The sequence below is a fragment of the Rhipicephalus microplus genome, chromosome 7 (genome assembly GCF_043290135.1).
Source record: "Rhipicephalus microplus isolate Deutch F79 chromosome 7, USDA_Rmic, whole genome shotgun sequence".
Classification (NCBI taxonomy): domain Eukaryota; kingdom Metazoa; phylum Arthropoda; class Arachnida; order Ixodida; family Ixodidae; genus Rhipicephalus; species Rhipicephalus microplus.
The window spans coordinates 16,588,624-16,607,980 of NC_134706.1; the positions used below are offsets into that span (position 1 = coordinate 16,588,624).

The 19,357-nt window shown below is 48.0% G+C and overlaps 1 protein-coding gene across 1 annotated transcript in view; it reads left to right on the forward strand.

Moving 5' to 3' along the window:
* The window catches only part of LOC119179369 (uncharacterized), a 34,579-nt gene that overhangs the window by 410 nt on the left and 14,812 nt on the right, over nt 1-19,357 (forward strand). The window contains exon 2 of the mRNA XM_075868406.1: nt 12,213-12,628. Within this exon, the coding sequence (XP_075724521.1) occupies nt 12,213-12,628 (416 nt within the window). The remainder of the gene's footprint in view (nt 1-12,212; nt 12,629-19,357) is intronic.

The following is a 19,357-nucleotide window of genomic DNA, read 5'->3' on the forward strand; positions in this document are numbered from 1 at the left end:
CCTGCCTAGAGACGGCGCTCCAATCGGCCTTCTTGAGCGAAGGTGAAACGCTGAGTGGAGGGACGTTCTAGAATACGGGGGTAAATCATCTCCCACATATAGACTGTTTTACAGATGGGTCTCAGTGCCGCCGTTTGGGCTTTTTTAACCCTTGTGTTTCGCATCTTTAACAGCTGCACGCACACGGTTGCGCTGGACGCTTATGTATTAAAACGGCTGGCTTGGTGTGTACCGTGTTCCATGACCTTAATTATTCATTACGACGGAAATGTAGCGCGAAAAATACACGGACCAGAAAGTGTACACCACAAGCGCTTTAATTATTCACGTCGCAAATATACAGAAACAAGAAAATACACGAAATAACTGCCCAAAATGGCGGTGCCCACATGTCACAGAACGAGCGCTAAACAAGAGCGCGCCGCCAAATCCTTGCGACAACGGGCGGCAGAAACGCCGCGAGGTAAAAAGAAAAAAAAGAAAGCAAACATCCAGGGCTCCCGGGCGCGCGCTCTCCCCGCAGAAGCACGGCTTCGCAGACGATCCTCCTCACCCCACATCTGCGGCCCAGCAAGACCGCGATTTTTCTCGAACGAACGGGGCGGGGTCAGACCGAGCTGAGTCATCCGACGCGGAGGGCAGACAAACCGTCTCGCCTCTCCCCAGCCTTCGCTGCGTATCGCGCCGACGAAATGACGAGAAAGATCTGGAAAGTCGCGCGCAAGGTATTTAACCGAGCAGCCGAGACGAGAAATCAGGAGGTGACGGAAGTTAACGCCAGAGCGCGTAGGAATTCCGCCGTGTAGTCGGCGAAGGTTCTGCCCGTAGTGACAGAACAGGAGGAGACGGAAGTGAGCGCCAGAGTGCGTAGAGAGTCCGCCGTGTAGTCGGCGAAGTTTGTGGTCCGTAGGGACGGCTCGAGCTACAGGCAAGAGTGTGTGTGTTTACCGCTATCGAGCGAAGACCCGTGGCAACCGCTGCGAGTGTGAAGCCGACGTGTTCCGGCGAAGAAGTTGAAGTTTGAAGAGTGGCCAATTGAAGACGGGAGGTTTCCTGGAAGAGAACTTCGAGAGCTGCGGAACTACAACAACGCTGGACTTTAAGTGAGTGATTCTCGGAAGAGTATCATTCAGACTTTTGTTCCAAGGACTTTGGACTGAATAGGTTTTATATCTCTTTAGTCTTTAAGTGTCTTGGTTGTTCAATGCATGCGACTGCATTGTAGTGCGTATTGTTGTCTGTGTCCGTTGTTTCAAGTGTGGTTGATTGTACTGTGTAGTACATTGTCTGTTTGGTGACGTATTGTATGTAACTATTGTGGAGTGTGCATACGTGTGTATTGTTTTTGATCTGCCGTTAATGAGAATATAATTTTGTTTGTTTCTCAACTCTCGGCTCTGTCTTGTTCTTTGGGCCACAGCCGGCGTCCGCTGGCGCACCAATAAGGACCACTTCTAAATTGTCCACGCTTTCGTGGTGCGGTTCGGGGGGCCGATACTTCGGCTCTTGGAATTAGCCCGGCGATCGCCTCCCTAATAAACGGGACAGGTGTGACAATTAATCTGGCGTCCGCGAAACAGGACTTTTTGGTGCACAGTGTGTCCAAAGTAGTGAGAAAGAGCCTCGAGTTGTTGATACTGCTATCGGACCTATTTTGTGTGTTGTTCAGTGTTCTCGTTAACGAGTGCAGGGGAGTGTTCCGATAGACTGATTTAGGCAGATACTTTTTGCACGCGGCAAGGTTTTAGTTGCGAGTTGCGAGACACAATGGATCTCGAAAAGTTAGTTGCTCTTGGTGAAAAGATGGGTCTTTCTGGCGCCGAACTACGGAAGTGGGTCACCCAGAAGGAAAAAGAAGAAAAAGAGAGAGCCAAAGAAGAAAAAGCAGCCGAGCTGGAAAAAGAGAGGTTGGCGGTCGAAAGAGCCAAAGCGGAAAAAGAAGCTGAGGTGGAGAAAGAAAAGCTGGCCGCTGAGAGGGCTAGAGAAGAAAGAGAGGCAAAGGAGCGACAGCTGAAAGAAGAAAGAGAGCAGCAATTGAAGTTGGAGCTGGAGAGAGAGAAGTTGGCAGCCGAAAGGGCGAGAGAAGAAAGAGAAGCGAGGGAGCGCCAGCAGAAAGAAGAAAGAGAGGAAAGGGAACGGCAGCGGCAGCACGAGATGGAACTCGAACGGCTCCGTTTGCAACAGCGAAGTGAAACTCCCGTCCAACCTAGAGTTGAAAGCAGCGAACGGGAAGATCATGGCTTCCGCTTGAACCCAAGCAAGTTGCTCGTGGCGTTTGATGAAAGGAAGGACGACCTTGACGCGTACCTTCACCGATTTGAGACGATTGCGAAGAGCCAGAATTGGCCGGAACATCAATGGGCAACTGCTTTGAGTACTTGCTTGAGTGGTGAAGCGCTCAGTGTGTACGGTAGGCTGACGCCGACCGATGCAGCCAACTATGCAAAGGTGAAAGCTGCTTTGTTGAAGCGATTTAGATTCACTGTGGAAGGATTCCGGGACAGATTTAGGACAGGAAAGCCAGCGGATGGGGAGACGGCTACGCAGTATGCCGCCCGACTTTGCCATTATTTCGACAGATGGATTGAACTTTCAGGGACAGCACAGGAGTACGATGAGCTTAGAGAGCTCCTAATTAAAGAACAATTTCTTACTAGTTGCCACCCAAGTCTGTCGCTGTACTTGAAGGAGAGGAAGGCTGAGTCACTTGAAGGAATGCTTGAATTGGCTGATCAATTCTTGGAAGCGCAAGGCGGCACTAATTTGGCCAAGGTCAAGAAAGAGTGTCCCGACGATTCGAAGAAATTGGCTCCCGAAGAAAAGAAGCGTGCACCAGAGAGCATTCCACGATGTTTTCTGTGCAACCGAGTGGGTCATCGCGCGAAAAACTGTCGAACGATCTTTACGAGCCCTCCGGCAGTAAAATGTTTTAAGTGTGGTCAGACTGGGCACAAAGCAGACGCTTGTCGGAACGGAGTGAGTCAAACTCACCAGGTATCTTGTGTGCAAGCGGCACCGAAATCTGATAATAATGCCGTCACTGATGGATTCGTAGAGTTGAAGAATGGGGAGAAAATTCCTATTGTTGGTGCTGTAATGTCAAAGCAGCCATCCGGTGTTACGAAAGGAATGCCAACGCTGCCTGGAAAAGTTGCGGACAAAAAGATTACGGTGTTAAGAGATACCGGCAGTTCCACTGTTATCGTGCGGAGAAATTTGGTACGGGAGAGAGAGTTGACAGGCAGAACGAAACCGGTTTGCCTGATTGACCGTACAGTCCGGATGCTTCCCGAAGCAGAAATTGAGGTTGAAACCCCGTACTTCAGCGGGAAGGTTACTGCGTTATGCATGACGACCCCCCTGTATGACCTTGTCATCGGAAACATCGACGGGGCGCGAGGGCCAAGTGATCCAGAATGTTTGGGAGAAGACCCGAAGTTGGAGCCCTCGCCGACACAGCGGCCGCGAGATACAGTGGAGGAACATCCCGTGACGGATCTCACTAGAGCACAAGGTGAAGCTGCGGCGCAAGAGACAGCGAAGGAGAAGCCGATCGTGTCGAATAAGTTCGCGGGCCGAGCAACCGGACTTACGTCGGCACGACCTCAACCGACCGACAGTGTAAAGGAGACGGAGTTGGCCAGCCGGGAAAAATGTAGAAGTATGATCAAGCGGGTAAATAAACAGACAGGACCCGTCGAATGGAATGACGCGTTAACGGTGTCGGAAGAGACAACGATGGCTGAGACGCCGCCTCAGATATCGTCGTTGGAAAGGGCTCGCCGAAAGGGAACGTGGAAAAACAAGAAGTCGAGCGAGCACCGCAAGAAAGGGCGCAAGCGCTGTTCGAAGTACTCAAGATAGGTGCTGAGGTGGAATCAGAATGTGTTCGGCAGGGCTGAGTGACATATGTTGTGTTAAGGTTCTTGTTATCCTGTGTCTCAAGTGTATGTCGAGTGAGTCAGTGTTCTGTGCGATGGTGTGATGTATAGTGTTGTATAATTGTTGAATAGACAGAACTTTGTACGGTTGTATTGTTTCGAATGTGTGATGAAGTGTTGTAGGCATGTACCTGTGGCTATATTTCATGTGTTGTGGAATTGAACTACAATGTACGATTGTATTGAGTGATATATTGTGAATGTGAAGTGTCATGAGCGACGGATTGTGTTACAGTCTGTGAGAATGTGTGGTGACTGTTCGCGCTCGTTTGTGTGGTTTTGAATATTATGAGATAATATTCTTAAAGTGGGGGGCAGTGTCACAGAACGAGCGCTAAACAAGAGCGCGCCGCCAAATCCTTGCGACAACGGGCGGCAGAAACGCCGCGAGGTAAAAAGAAAAAAAAGAAAGCAAACATCCAGGGCTCCCGGGCGCGCGCTCTCCCCGCAGAAGCACGGCTTCGCAGACGATCCTCCTCACCCCACATCTGCGGCCCAGCAAGACCGCGATTTTTCTCGAACGAACGGGGCGGGGTCAGACCGAGCTGAGTCATCCGACGCGGAGGGCAGACAAACCGTCTCGCCTCTCCCCAGCCTTCGCTGCGTATCGCGCCGACGAAATGACGAGAAAGATCTGGAAAGTCGCGCGCAAGGTATTTAACCGAGCAGCCGAGACGAGAAATCAGGAGGTGACGGAAGTTAACGCCAGAGCGCGTAGGAATTCCGCCGTGTAGTCGGCGAAGGTTCTGCCCGTAGTGACAGAACAGGAGGAGACGGAAGTGAGCGCCAGAGTGCGTAGAGAGTCCGCCGTGTAGTCGGCGAAGTTTGTGGTCCGTAGGGACGGCTCGAGCTACAGGCAAGAGTGTGTGTGTTTACCGCTATCGAGCGAAGACCCGTGGCAACCGCTGCGAGTGTGAAGCCGACGTGTTCCGGCGAAGAAGTTGAAGTTTGAAGAGTGGCCAATTGAAGACGGGAGGTTTCCTGGAAGAGAACTTCGAGAGCTGCGGAACGACAACAACGCTGGACTTTGAGTGAGTGATTCTCGGAAGAGTATCATTCAGACTTTTGTTCCAAGGACTTTGGACTGAATAGGTTTTATATCTCTTTAGTCTTTAAGTGTCTTGGTTGTTCAATGCATGCGACTGCATTGTAGTGCGTATTGTTGTCTGTGTCCGTTGTTTCAAGTGTGGTTGATTGTACTGTGTAGTACATTGTCTGTTTGGTGACGTATTGTATGTAACTATTGTGGAGTGTGCATACGTGTGTATTGTTTTTGATCTGCCGTTAATGAGAATATAATTTTGTTTGTTTCTCAACTCTCGGCTCTGTCTTGTTCTTTGGGCCACAGCCGGCGTCCGCTGGCGCACCAATAAGGACCACTTCTAAATTGTCCACGCTTTCGTGGTGCGGTTCGGGGGGCCGATACTTCGGCTCTTGGAATTAGCCCGGCGATCGCCTCCCTAATAAACGGGACAGGTGTGACACCACATCACTTATAGGTAAAATATTCTATAACTATAGTTCATCGTCTGTCCTGTGCTCTTCTTGTGTCGCCATCTTGTTGCCTTGTTTTTAACAAGTAGGGTTGCCCCGTAGCAGCTGCCCTCTATTCCCCCTCCGTATACTCCTCCCCCCCCCCACCCCAATATGTTCAGGCCTGTGACATCCTGCTTTTTTTTTCAGTGTAACGAGCATAGAATGACAGTCATATTTCTCTTGTATGCATGTCACTTACTTCCGTTTTAACAATACTCACGAGGTCTCTAAAAATTTAAATGGACGTTTACAGTACAAATTTATATAGCTGAATTTGATACATAGTCCGGGACCTTCCTTGTAAAAAACGGTGAATTAAGATGTATAATAAAAATGCATTGATTTGGTTTAGTTGAATCAGAATGTCCTGGCGTGCGAGGGGGTATCACGCCGGGTCCGTGCCTCTCCCCCCCCCCCGATTTTTTTTTTACCATGGCATATAGAGAGCCAAAAATGACCATTTTAAGCTGCCCGAAATATTCGAGCCCCCCTCCCCCCCCAAAAAAAAAAAAAATCTGGGTACGGCCCTCATGCAAAGGTATAGCATAAACGTTGTTGAAACCAATTACTGGAACGGTAAACGTGGAAACCAGGCTGGATAGGGTAAGGGGGGGGGGGGGGGGGCATTATGAGTCGCTGGGATTCTTTCGCCACCTTGTGGAGCAGATATAAACCACACGCTCCTTTCTATTCTGCCTCTGAGATCTACTTATGATGCATGACAAAATTTGTGTGAAAACAGGGAGTATAGAAAAACGCACACAATTGCCGATGTGCGATTTGCACTACCAGAGAAGACTTTAAGTAATTAGGGCTGCCTGCAACATTTTTCTTTTCTTTTGGATCTGTGTGGACACCGTAACTATAAAAACAGCCGGAGACATTTTTGTATTCATGTATGATACTCACCCCGTCATTATAACTAGTTCGAGCTTAAGGCTAATCACTTCAAGCAAAACAAAAAAGTTATCCCAGTTCTTACCAGTGTAAAATCGAAAAAAAAGAGCGTAGCTACAATTTTCGTGTGTTTCATCGGGGAATTTCCGTAACTATCAGCGGGTGTGTGTGGTTACATTATTCGTGGAGTAGATTGGGACGAACAAATACGTCTAGCAGACCATTGAAAGCTCGCCACTGATACAGTGACTTTCGGCCCCGTTCACGCTCGAGAAGCACTTTCCCGTTTCAAAGTGGGACACTGCATCAGTGAATCAGGTATACTTGTGTGTATAGGTGCATCTGGGAACGTGAGCGTGACATGCAATGCGGACGCTTATATGTCGTCAGGCTCAGCTCTATAACAGATCCACTGCTGAAATACATGTGCTAATATTCTCTAAGAAAATTTGTTGATTGATTATGGGTGAACAAAGAAGCTGAGGAAGCAAATTTCGCTACTATTAATTTCAACAATTTTTTAGGGGCGAAGTGGGTCGTGCGTCCCCGATGTATGTATGTATGTATGTATGTATGTATGTATGTATGTATGTATGTATGTATGTATGTATGTATGTATGTATGTATGTATGTATGTATGTATGTATGTATGTATGTATGTATGCATGCATGCCTGTATGTATGTATGTATGTATGTATGCATGTATGTATGTATGTATGTATGTATGTATGTATGTATGTATGTATGTATGTATGTATGTATGTATGTATGTATGTATGTATGTATGTATGTATGTATGGTAGTAGTAGTAGTGGGTAGTCATCTTTCGTTTAGTCCTTGGAATATCCGCTGAACGGCGGCACTTGTACATGATGAATATAGATGCGAGATGGTAGTACTTGGAGTGTTCACTAGATGGATGGTGGGACAGACACACAGACAGACATACAGACGCACGCCCGCATGGACGAACGCATGGACGGAGAGATGGACGCACGGAAGGACGCATGGATGGACGGACGCATGGACTGTCGCTTGTATGGACGGAAGCAAGAACGAACGGGCGGGCGGACGCATGAACGGATGCTTCGCCCCTTCCATCATCATTTGATCCGTGGATATGCTTTGATTTTTTTTTTCAGAAGCCCTCGTTTACTTCTTTTCCTGGTCTGAATGTGTTCCTTTCGAAAGAAACGTCAATAAAATGGACACTCAGTACAAGTCGCTTCAAAATAACGATTAACGCCTGAATATGCGCCAACCCAGACGACCAGCACAATAACGATCGCGTTTTGGAAGCGCAATTCTTCAAGGAGCGTCCCAATATAACCTCGACATTTCGCATCTGCGGTAGCTGGTCGTACGCAATACGCGTCAGCAACAAGATCGATCACGTCATTTTTTTTCAGCGTGCATTCATGTAAAACTGACAGCTGGATTCATATTAATTTAGCTTGAATCTTCAGAATAAACACTTGTGCACAACTGGAGTCTTGCTTTAGCCACACTTTCACCATACCTGATTGATTGGTCTATTATATGGCAGTAGCGTTAGAGCGACACTAAAGAGCAACACGCTTATTTCGCGTTATAGTATAGTATGATTTCGCAGTCTCGAAAACATTACTATTACCTAGGCATGACGCATGGCAAGTGACCAAACGCGTGAAAGGAAAATGCGGGTGGAGGCGCCACCTGTATATGCCGCCCCGAACACCGTGACGTAGTAAATTTTGAAGGCGACTACTGTGTTCTACATGCGCTAACATTTTATACATGGATAAGTTTAGAAAAAATTTATTTACAGCATGTACAGAATACAAAGGCTTCGGCCATCTGGCGTTATAATGTGAAAGGTTTGTGCAACCGGCGCCGCATCGCCTATGTAACCCATTACGCGAAACCTCCCAAGTTGCCACCGTTATGCGCAAGGTGACAACAAGGGTCTTTTGGCTCACATATCCGCTGCGGCACATTTCGAAATACAAAACCAGCCGGCGTCACCAGGATTCAAAATTTATCAACAGTGAAGCCCTTAATAAATTTTAATTAAGAATGGTTAGCTAAAATACAAAAGCCATTTTCCAGAGTGGAGCTGGGCTGAATTCTGCGCAATCTTTCGGTTTTCGTTTTCTTTTCTTCTCTCTTTTAATTTCTTTTGTTGTTTTTTCTTTTAATTATTTTTTTCTGCTTTTATTGACAAACTGTATTTTTCTTTTTTCTTCTTGCTGTTCCTTTTTTTTCCTTTTACTCTCCTTATATTTCACGCTTGCTTCCTTTTCTAGATGCGAAGCAGTGGAGTCGCATTCAGTGTGCGTTACCACTCTTTATGCGCATGCGCAACAACTGGCCCCAGCAGTGCCTGATCGCGTTCAAGCGCTAGCGCGTTTCTGCCTGTGTAAAGGGCTGGGTATCAGCGCTGTGGCCTCTGTCCCCCTTAGGGAGCCTACATGAACGGCCATTTTTAGGGTGATGTCAGCCTTTGACCCCCTACATGCCGCCAACGCACCGCCGCCCGCCAAAACACAATGTTGCCAGACAGCAACGCTGCGCTGTCGCCCCATCTCGGTGCCCGCACTGCGTCTACGCCCGGTTGTGTTTAGTTCTCAATAATACGGCGTCGAACGTTGCGGTAGCGTGTTAAACGCTGCCGGTGAAGCCTTAGAATGCCTGGATGCTGCGTACCGCTCTGCACTAACCACAACAGAAAGGGGGTGTGAATGTTCCGCTTCCCAGCGAGCCCTGGCTGACGACAACTATGGCTGGCTCAAGTGAAGCGAGACGGCTGGGAGCCCACCAGTGCGTCTCGTATTTGCTCTGTGAGTACTGCGTATTTCGTTCACTGTTTTTCCTGCGGCACACGTATATGTGTTTCGCGGTGTTCGCGAATGAGTAGATAACCGAAGTTGTCGTTGCTGCGTCCACGCATTGCGAGTAGGAAGCCCACAAACGGGACGCGTCCGTGCGTTCGTACGGAGACGCGCTCGCTAGTCTGAGCTGTTGCCACACTTGCGTTCGTGTCGGCGTAACCTCAGTATTATGTCGCAAGTGTTTGTGTGTGGGCTGCAAATTTCTTCGTGCGCTAACTTTGAGAACTGGGTCACTTACACGACCCTGAGAACCGCCGCTGTCAAAAGCCCAGGTGTTGTGTGTTGGCTGGCTCCAAAATGGCGGCGCACAGACAACTATGCTGAATTTGGTGGAAGCTGGCAACAGCGTGCCCCGTTGCCCGCTGGTTTTGGCTGAGTTTCTTGAAGGCACTTATTAAGGTGTCTCCACCCTAAAAACGGCCGTTCATGTAGGCTCCCTAGTCCCCCTTAAACTCTCTCGGCACTCATGTGGTGGGGTCGGGGAACGAGATTCTGCAGACGCGTGATGAACCAAAGCGTTGTATCCTGCGGAAAATATAAAATTCTGTTATCGTGTGGCCGGTCGTGTATTGGTCAAACCGTGTGCTGCTTCGATGAACTTGCGCAGAACCACGCACTTAACCAATTCTGACCCGTAAGAGTTAAAATGGGTGCAGACAGCTTAAACACACCCTTTGGGCACCCTATTCGCGCCTCAGCACTTTACAAGCGGAACCAAAAGGGTGCATACATCAAAAGGGTGCAAACTAGGGTGGGAAAAGGGTGCAACGAACGATCCATGCGAGCTGGACTCGGGCAGTAATCTTGCCTTACACGGCGAAAACCGCAGCTGAAGAAAAAAAACTAAATTGACTAAAAGGCAAGAACATGAACAGAGAGGTCTTCGAGGGATTGTTCATATCAAAAATGGGGACGCGTGTGTTAGTTCATCATCATTAAATTAGCTCATTTCCGAGATTGCACTGCGCACATGGCCTTACCACATTTCTGCACAGTTTAAGATCATCGATATGATAGCTCCTTATCTATGTTTATAATAGTTGTACCTTTACGAAATAAACACAGTTGGATGTGTGCGCTGCGTGTGTGATCGTTCTATAGGTCTAACGTGTTGTCTTCTTCGCGCAGTTTAAATGTCTTTAAAAGCGCTGCTAATAACTGTCATTTTTTTAGTTCAGAACGCACATTTATACCACGCCATCCCAGTAATCCCCGCCCTGACGACCGATAACAGACAGTAACCTACAGCATCACATCATCTGCCCACTTATGTAATTACATAAACCATATCTCGTTTTCCTCTAAACTGATAGAAGAACGGCTTACGCACCTCAAACCTTCATGACTTATGTGATAGGCCCCTTAGCTTTTAGTAGCGCATCGTCCTGTGTTGTCCATCTTGGTAGGAAGTGCAGCAACTATTACACAGAACACACAACACAATCACATTTCTCTTGTGACCATCTTTCTGCACATTTTAAAGCAATGAATCCGCACCTACTCGACCCAGTTTAGGTCCTGATAACTTCATCGATTACCTTATCATGCTAATTACGATACGTGAAAGCTAAATGTTCTTTATTGTCTACGCACGCCGGTAGGTTTTCTCACACTTTTGGAAAAAAGGACATGTCTGCCCCTTACGACCGGCACTGTGCCACTCTTTTCGACACTACGGGGGCTGATTGGAAGTTTAAAGTTCCGGAAATACTGGTATACTCATTTTTGTGGGCGAGTCTTATTAACGACTCCTCTAGAAAGATGCCTGAGGAATGGCTCGCGCTCCCAGCGGAGTTGGCCTGCCGTCAGTTTTAAACGAGCTCCGCGCGGTGGCGCTCGCGACCGACACTATTATCACGGCGACGGGCGGTACCAGCTAAGCGTTTTTCATCTGCGGCCCATAGGGGCGCTTCAGTCGAGAATTGTTCGAGACCTGCAATTGTGCACTACTCTTTCGGAGGCTATGCAAAGTGTTGCGTTGTTGCACCGTCCGCCACAGGTGACGCTAGCGACCGAGAACATTTTCAAAATGAAGGAGGGAAAGGGTGTGGCAGCTGTTTTTTTTTTCTCATGTGGCAGACATCTTCTATAGGAGGCGTTGGTCTTACATACATTCACTACGATGCAGTGAACACACAACACTCCACGGGGGTTACGGTGCTCAACAATTGACCCGCAGGTCACGGGATCGAATCCCGGCCGCGTCAGCTGTAATTTGGGTGAAGATTGAAATGCTTGAGGCCCATGTAATTAATTCGTTGCATCTGAAAGAACACCAGATGGGCGAAATTTCCCGAACCCTCCACTAAGGGCGTCTCTCATAATCATATCGTGGTTCTGAGACTTAATACCTCAACGATTATTATTACTAATAAACATACAGACAACGTTTTTAAGTCACCAAAGTGCTATGATAAGTCAGCCTTACGGCACAGAAACAGCTTGCGATACGTGTCCTTTGGCCAATCAACCCGCTCTGCCACCTGGCGACTGTTCCAATAGTCTCGAGAGGTTCGGAGACGCGCTTTCACAGCTCGCTGTCCGCCTTTCCTATTCCACCGTCATGTCTTGAAGTCTTTCGTCATCTTGATACAGCTTTCATGACCCGTGACCCTCGCATCTATCTCCACCGGCGCATCGTTACTGTTACTATGTAGAGCATGCCTGACACCCAGTAATACCCTATAGCACAAATAAATTTCCAAAGGGCAAAGAGTGGGATAATCAGGGTGAACAATGGAAGTGCTTCAGACAGGCTGGCCGACGTTTCGATAGGAGGACCTATCTTTGTCAAAGGTGGGTCTTTGACAATGCTAGTAGTCTTTGTCAAATGTAGGTCCTCGACAAAGGTAGGTCTTTGACAAAGATAGGTCCTCCTATCGAAACGTCGGCCAGCCTGTCTGAAGCACTTCCATTGTTCACTTTGATTATCCCACTACGTGTTTCCATCTGTCGGCCCCCATCTAGAAAACGACAAAGAGCAACGCAGGAAAGCGGGAAAGGTGGATCGGAATCGCGACTGCTTCCCGAGCGCCAGCTGGTACTGCACCTGGATAGTCATGCGCGCCATGAAGAACACAGTGGTGGACGAGGCGGACACCAGGGTGCGCAACAGAGAAGCGAGCAGGTGTTCCAAGTTGCAGGGCTTGAGGCGGTGACATCGCTTCGCCACCGCGCTGCGCACAACGTCGAGGGCGACGCGGACCACGTGCTCGTTGCCGCTGAACAGGTAGTTGTGCAAGACGAGCGCCAGCTCGTCCAAGAAGTCCTCGAGTTGCACCAGCTTGGGGGCGTCGCACTTCAGCGACGCGAGCGCCACCACGCCGTCGGCCTCCGTGAAACGGCGGAGGCTCTGCAGCACCTGAACACGAAGGCGAGGCACGGTGAGCATTTGGGAGTTTGGTATGTGTCTGCAATATTGCTTTTTATTGCGCGCTGATTGGCTGGTTGGGAAATGCTATCATTCACCTACCTGCTTTAGTAATTCCAAAAGATATGTTCTAGGGGGTATTGCAGCTTATATTACAGTATACATTACAGAGTATTACATTACAGAAAAAGAAAAAAAACATCTTATGATCGCCCATGTCCTTGCCTAAGACGACCCGGAGGAATAACTCCTGTCCCACCGCGGTGGTCTAGTGGCTAAGGTACTCGGCTGCTGACCCGCAGGTCGCGGGTTCAAATCCCGGCTGCATTTCCGATGGAGGCGGAAATGTCGTAGGCCCGTGTGCTCAGATTTGGGTGCACGTTAAAGAACCCCAGGTGGTCAAAATTTCCGGAGCCCTCCACTACGGCGTCTCTCATAATCATATGGTGGTCTTGGGACGTTAAATCCACAAATCATTCAGGAATAAGTCATCTTATAGTTCTTTCTCTTCGTCGTCACTGAAATGGCAAGCTTCCAACACTCTTGCTCATTTTTGCTGCGCTTGAGGGTATGTCCCAAATTTGATCAAATAACGATGACGTCCTCATTCAGCGCCACATTGTGCGCCCTACAACGAGCCTTGTACAGCACGCCATTATACTTCTACAATTCAGAATGCTGTGTAATTACCATATTGGATAACTTTCAAAGTAGTTAACACCACCTAAAATGTCAAATACGGAAGTTGTGCTTGCGCTGAAACACCGGAATATTTCATGTATGCCACAACAGTTTTTTGTCTCGCGTTTTTACGACGTGTGAGAAATTAAAAATAATAAAGTACTTTGCAGTAGTTAACCCAAGCGCCCCGTTTACTTCACTGAAGGTGACAAAACATTGACGCCTGTTATCTTCTCCAACTGCGCAATGCTCCCTTCTAACTCTTTCCTTACTACATGTGGGAATCTAGCCTTCATGATCGCTTCCTCAGCAGCGTGACACTGCAGTGGCTAGAGGCCACAACTACCGTCATGCATTCATATCTAGCCTTCAATTAAGAGTGGCATCGTTGAACGACAAGTCGCCTCGATAAGATATCAGACTGCCATATCAGCAGCGCCTGATCACCCACAAGCCCGAGCTCAAGAGAGCGTCAGTTACAGGCAAACGACGCATGTAAATGCTCCCGCGCCCATAGCACCTTTGAGGGCCGCATCTCCGCATGCTTGCCGGAGCCAGTTTTATCGTGTACGACGCCACCATGGCAACCTGTGAGTTATCAAGATAACGCGGCTAATCTCTCTCACCTGAGCCGCGCGCCTGCGTCTCCTGCGACGACGTAGAACTACCGAGTCCAGAATGCGTTCGTAGCGACGGCTGTACTGTTCCATTGCGGGGCAGTTAGCACTCAAACTTCACTACGCGCTACTGAATTCTTGGCAGTGATGCTGGGGCGAGAAGTGGAAACCATGGTGCATGCCCACTAAGGGTATAGGCTGGTAAAGCTCTACACCGACAAATGCGGAATAAGAAAACAAAAATACTGGCATATTCACGAGGTGAATGCCAGGTGAATGCCAGGACTGGGCGAAGCATCGGGATCGTTCCATGTTGCTCGGTGTTACCATAAATTGCCTGACCCCTCACGCACTTAAATGAGCGCCCACCGGTGTGCAGTTATATGCAATGTTTCTTTATTTTTCATAACTGGTGTGTTCTGTTAAGCTGTACGCCTTCCTAATTACTGCTTTGTGGTATCACGTCTGGCCAGAAGTTGGCAACTACGAGGCCAGGGTCCATTCCCCTAGTGGTTTTTCGTTGTTACCTGTCATACGAAACGCATCGTAAAACATATCGATACGTCACATCATGCACAAGGCAGTCGTTGTCTTTGATCACAACCTTTTTCCTCATTGTCATGGCGTGTTGTGCGTATCTTGCATGCGCTGTGGTGTGATCACTGAAAGAGAATGTGTGGTCTAGAACGCTGTTTCATCGTCAATGCGCGTAGTGGGAACCTTACATATGCTGCGCCATGATGGCAGAAAGAGATCATGTGGTCTGGAATGCGCCTGTTTAAGGGGCGAAGCTACTTATGGCGTGGCTTGTGCGTCCCCGTTGTGGGTAACCGCCCCTCGTTAATTCTTGAACCGGCCATAGAGAGCGGTACTTGTACCATACACTGAAAAATGTAAATGGTACGACACTAGAGGGCGTTTCTTGTAGAAAGGAAGGATAGACGTCACACGTACGGAAAGGGAGAGAGAGAGACGATTGCGTGACTGCGATTGCATGTCCTTCGGCGGCGCCGTACGCCAGGGGGTGCTCTGCTAACTGTCACATTTAGTATCTGGGCGTATGAATAAGCAATGGGACCGAGTACCTAAGGGAACACGAAATATATGCAACGATTAAAGGTAACAGGAATGCAGCAGTGATGAAAATTATGACACTGTGGAATTACAATAGGTATGATGTTGTGAGAGAAATATGGAAAGGGGTCATGGCTCCTGGTCTGACATTCGGCAATGTGGTCTTGTGCATGAGGTCAGAAGTTCTCGCAAGATTGGAAATTAAGCAACGTGGAATAGGTAGGCTTTCCTTAGGAGCTCACGGGAATACACCAAATCAGGGAGTACAAGGTGATATGCGGGATGGACATCATTTGAGGGCAGGAAATCTAGCAGCAAGATAAAATTTGAGAAGCGATTGAGAGAAATGGGGGGGGGGGGGGCGTTGGGCTGGGAAGGTTTTCAGCTACTTGTACATGAAGAATGTCGATACAAAATGGAGGAAGCAAACCAGAAAATTGACGGGTAAATACTCAGAAAACAGCCGGGGCCAAATCAAAAAGAACTATCGGTTAAGAAAAAGGTGAAGGAAACGGAGACTGACATGTGGAGAATCGGCATGGTTAAGAAGTCCGCACTAGAGATCTATCAAACTTTTAAGCAGGAAATTGCCAAGGAAAGGATCTATGATAATACTCGGGGTAGTTCTCTACTATTTGAGGCCAGGACGGGAGTATTGCGAATCAAGACATATCGGGCCAAATACGAAAGCGTTGACACGGTATCCAGTGCGTGTGGAGAGGAGGAGGAAACTGCCGAACACTTGATAATGTTCTGTAAAGGGCTTCGCCCTATAGTTCAGGATCATGGCACAGCATTTTTCTTAAACACTGGGGTTTAGGGACAGAGAGGGCAAAATAGATTTTAAGCGGGTAGAATTAACTAGAAGGAAGTTATATGATTGGTGGCTAAAGTCAAGGCATGAGTGAAAATCAAACCCTTCACTGCAAAGTACGAGTCCTCAACCCCACTATTTGAAGAAAAAAAAATCTTGTTTTTGGTTCGCTAAGTATAACGGCTTGGTGGCGTTAACCACCACCCGATCTAAAGGGTACAGCTATATCAGTCCATCCAGTTTGACATTTAAAGCGTGCAGTTAGAACGGAAAGAAAGACGTGCGAAACGAAGACACAAGCATACACAAGACGGGAGCAAACAAGTGTCACAATTCTTACTTCGTGTGTGAGCAGCGTGCTTATTTCCTGAACGTGGTTACGGCAGCGATAGAAGTGACCTTCGGGATCTCTCGAACACCGAGTCTGATAAGCATGCGCGCAAGAGAGACCACGCTCTCTGTAGGCAGCGCTCATCAAAACGAGAGAGGCAGGGACCTTTAGAATGCGCCCAACGCGAGATCATCACGCCATCTCGCTACTAATGAACGAAAATTCACTAAAAGTGCAGAGCTCTGAGGACCACCAAAGGGTTTTTGATGTATATAAATAGCCTACCTTCCGCAAGTTTCACAACGCACGCTCCGTGTGGCTTGTGTTAAGCGCCATACGCTGAGGATCGAAAGGTCGCTGGTCCGGGACCCCGCGACAAAACCTTTCCTAGTCGTTTTTTTTTTTCTTTGAAACCTGTTAGTATCAATTTTATAACGCCATATCCGCGACGGAAATGCGTCAGAGGCATATCGGAGGCATTGTACGCTGTTAGCAGCTCACCTTGTTTTACCCTGCCTCCGAGATCGGCCCGCCAAGCGGCAGTATGAACACGATGACGTCGTCGTCGTGGGACGTCATGGTATTCGACTTATAGTAACGTAAATATGGTGTTATTAGCTTTCGACGATACGTGACTTCACCATAGTAGCTTCATCAAGTAATGAGGCTTTTTTTTTGCATCACTGGTCATTGATGCCGACGGCGCTGACTGTCAATCTTCGAGTTTGATGACGCACTTAAGGTTTTATCTTGAAGACTGCATATTATAGGTCCACATATTATGTAAAATTGTTGGAATTGCATACGAAGCTTGCAACTAGGGTTTCAACTCTCGAGCATACATGCCTAACAAAATGCGCGTTAGTACACATTCCATATTTACTACTTTCCTTCGCTCTTATTAGTATCATCATCCAAGCTGCGCGCCCTCGCACTGACGTAGAACACTGACTCACACATGCACGCTGTTTGCAGAAGAACGACGAAAGCGTGCTTAGTTGCGTACGTCACACTACGCACGTGGCAGACGGTATGGAGACGAGTAAATCTTCCGGCAGTGAATCGAGGTGTACATTTAAGAAACCGGATGCGGACACGTCACAGCGGCACGTCACAGCCGACAATGGAAGCGCACGTGAACCAATCTCTCTTTCGCGGTGGAAGCATACACCTCCTGCGATAACGTTTCGGTTCTTCCGAAAGTGTCGCGAAAAAATGCGTGCACTTTCCCATTCCGAGAGCGCATGCGCGCCGTCGACTCATTGCGTTCGCTATGCGTTGTTTGTGCGAACCACGTTTTGCCGTTTGCGCACGTTCCTTGAAATAGCGTTGGGTGCGGAAAGGTGGCATCGCCCACGAAGCAGCCTTGTCTCCAGACAGGCAACCCTCGAGGGTAACAGGGGAGACAGATTTTAACTATATTGCGTCCTCACGTTGGACGTGCCGCAAGAGGACGCCTTCTGAGAGAAACGCGCCCGCCATCTGGCGAAAGGCCCGCAAATTTCGAAAGCTGCGCAGAACATTCTCGTCACTTGGCTCTCGCGAGGGGATTGCGATAAACGCGAAACAATGGCTTCCGCCACTCCGCCGGGAATGCTACCAGATCCGACACAGCCGGATGAACGAGGTAACTTGCGTTTTTTGTCATACGTTTATGGCTAACTTTATGTAACTTGTAGATTTCTATTGTGTCGTCCTAAGCGACGAAAAACGTGGCGAACTTATAAAAAAAAAATCGGCCTTCGAAGGTACACCGACCACATGCGTATTGATGCCCTCTATCGTTGCCCTGTCTCCTATCAGCAACTTCCTGAAATGGCAATCTGATTGTTTATCAAGGAGATCTGACATATCATGCTGTCACATTTAATTGCTGCCTGAATGCCTGAATGTGAATATATGAATTCTATTATCTATATCGACTGAAGTGTTACACTGCTGAGCTATACCCGGCGTGCATGAAGGAACAGTTCAAAAGAAGCATTGTGCAATGAGATGGATATAAAGAGCTTATATAGAACTTAGATAGAACTTGGCCTAACATGACAAAGGCAAGCTGAGTTGAGAAAATTTAGTTTTGTGTGCTTGGTTTTTTTTATTAAATGTATAGGAGGAGAGGGTGGTGCCAATGCGTGGCGCCGACTACTCCTCTTCTCTTGCACAAAAGTTGACATCGCATATTTTGTAGCATACACAAGGCTACACATTTGTACGTAGCACAACGCTTACACAATGAGTCCACGTTTTTCAATACTGAGTGTCCACATCACATAGAGATGTGTCCACACTACATATAAATGTGTCTGCACCACACGGAGTTTGTAAAAAACACAAGTAATCACGCCAATATAGGTGTTCACACAAAACAAGAAAGTTCAATAAAATGTCTAAAGTGATCTTGTCGCTTAAATACTGAACTGTTTTCAGAAAGGTTTTCCCAAAAATATCGTAGTGAAACACGAAAATACTGTGTTTTTAATGATACCAGTTAACAGTGACGAAGTACATTTTGTTTGCTTAGTACTTTTGAGCTATTTTTGATTCCTCCAGAAAATCGGGTTTTGCGAGAGGATGGCTACGCTTAGTGAGGAATCAACCGGCTTATATAACTACACGAGCCCCGCCGCGGTGGTCTAGTGGCTAAGGTACCCGGCTGCTGACCCGCAGGTCGCGGGATTGAATCCCGGCTGCGGCGGCTGCATTTCTGATGGAGGCGGAAATGTTGTAGGCCCATGTGCTCAGATTTGGGTGCAGGTTAAAGAACCCCAGGTGGTCGAAATTTCCGGAGCCCTCCACTACGGCGTCTCTCATAATGATATGGTCGTTTTGGGACGTTAAACCCCAAAAATCAATCAATATATACCTACACGACCCCGGCGCTGGAAGTGGCACCGTTGACGTCTCTATATTGAAAAGAAACGTCACAAATTCGATGGAGCAAAAATAGCGACACCCGGGTGTCGTTTTGGCTACAAGCTCCTTGGAGAAAGTGACATGAAAGGCCAACTGATACCATATAGTATGCGCGCGCACCGCAGCAGGCGTCTCGTCACCAGATAGCGCGTCGATGCCTTCGGCCACGAGATCCCGTGGTTTGCACACTGATGCTCACGCCTGTACATGTACTGCAGCAGGACAGGTACGTTAAGGCGAGATGACCGCGTGGCGATAAGTCAGCTTCAATGGGATGACGAAGTGGTCGGAACGAAGTGGAACGAAGATGAC